The following is a 1,042-nucleotide window of genomic DNA, read 5'->3' as shown; positions in this document are numbered from 1 at the left end:
AACCGGTCGGACTGATAGGCCTGGTCACTGACACAATCCCAGTGCCGCTGGAAGAGCTGCACCATCCCCTCCCAGGTAGGAGCTTTGGTCAGGGTCTTCAGATTCTTTCCTTGGAGAAGAATGGTAATATCCTGGAACTGCTGCTGCCCGGGCTGTTGGACAGTCTCCAGGATGCTGGCCCAGATCTGCGGCAGCATATCAGGCGGGAGAAAATAATATAGCTGCTGCTGCCGCGCCGTAGACTCGACCCGCTGCGTCCGGGGTTTGACTCCGTGGGCTGTCCCGTTCAGTCGGCTATGTTCAAAGCTGGAGGGATAATGCTGTACGAGAGACCCGTTGTGATGCCGATAGATCGCAGGCAGCAAGACCTGATCCATCTAGATCTGAAAGTCCTGGTCCCGGAGGCGGCTGGACTGCTGCTCCTTCCGGTAGAGCCGGGGAAACAGTAAGATAAGAGATATATCCTCAAACCCAGTCAGCCGCCCAAAGGTGTAGTGCGGGATCTCGTGGACGGCGCGAAGAGCCCGGTGGGATCGGCCCTGTGGATCCAGGTACTGCACGGGCAGGGGATCGAGGTGGAGACTGGACTGGAGATCAGACACAGCCATCTGGGTCGGGTTCCACCGTACTCCCTGCTTGGCCACGGCAAGGCTCGATGCAAACCCCACGATACTGTCAATATCAAAGGTCACCTCCGTTACCGTGTCGCTGTGATGATCGGTCGCGAGACAGACATGGACAGGCTCAGCATAGGATGGCTCTGCGGAGATACCACAATACACCTGTTGCCTCCGCTCACTACTGACCTGACGGGCAAGGTGGTCCTCCCTCCGCGCTATTATCGGGACCCGCAGAACATCCGGAAATCCGCCCTCGGTCAGTACCCGTTCCAGGTAGTCTTTCAGGCCCGAATAATCTGTATGCTGAGTGGAATGCTGAGTCTCCTGTTGGCGATGGCAGTGCACACAGCAGCCATGGTGGGTGTACAGTTGATCGGTCAGGGTCTGCCCAAGGGCCTGTACAGCTAGGAGGATCTCGGGAT

At 57.7% G+C, this 1,042-nt stretch overlaps 1 protein-coding gene across 1 annotated transcript; it reads right to left on the bottom strand.

The window, feature by feature from the left end:
- Window positions 1-377: 377 nt before the first annotated feature.
- Window positions 378-976, bottom strand: BDV27DRAFT_164642 (uncharacterized protein; the record flags this gene model as incomplete). Its single annotated transcript, XM_032073729.1, has 2 exons — window positions 378-923; window positions 968-976. The coding sequence occupies 2 exons, from the start codon at window positions 974-976 to the stop codon at window positions 378-380; spliced, it is 555 nt and encodes a 184-aa protein (XP_031920386.1).
- Window positions 977-1,042: the final 66 nt, after the last annotated feature.

Source organism: Aspergillus caelatus (assembly GCF_009193585.1).
Source record: "Aspergillus caelatus strain CBS 763.97 unplaced genomic scaffold BDV27scaffold_490, whole genome shotgun sequence".
Lineage (NCBI taxonomy): Eukaryota > Fungi > Ascomycota > Eurotiomycetes > Eurotiales > Aspergillaceae > Aspergillus > Aspergillus caelatus.
The sequence above is the reverse complement of the archived record's forward strand: the minus strand, read 5'-3'. Positions and strand labels throughout refer to the sequence as shown.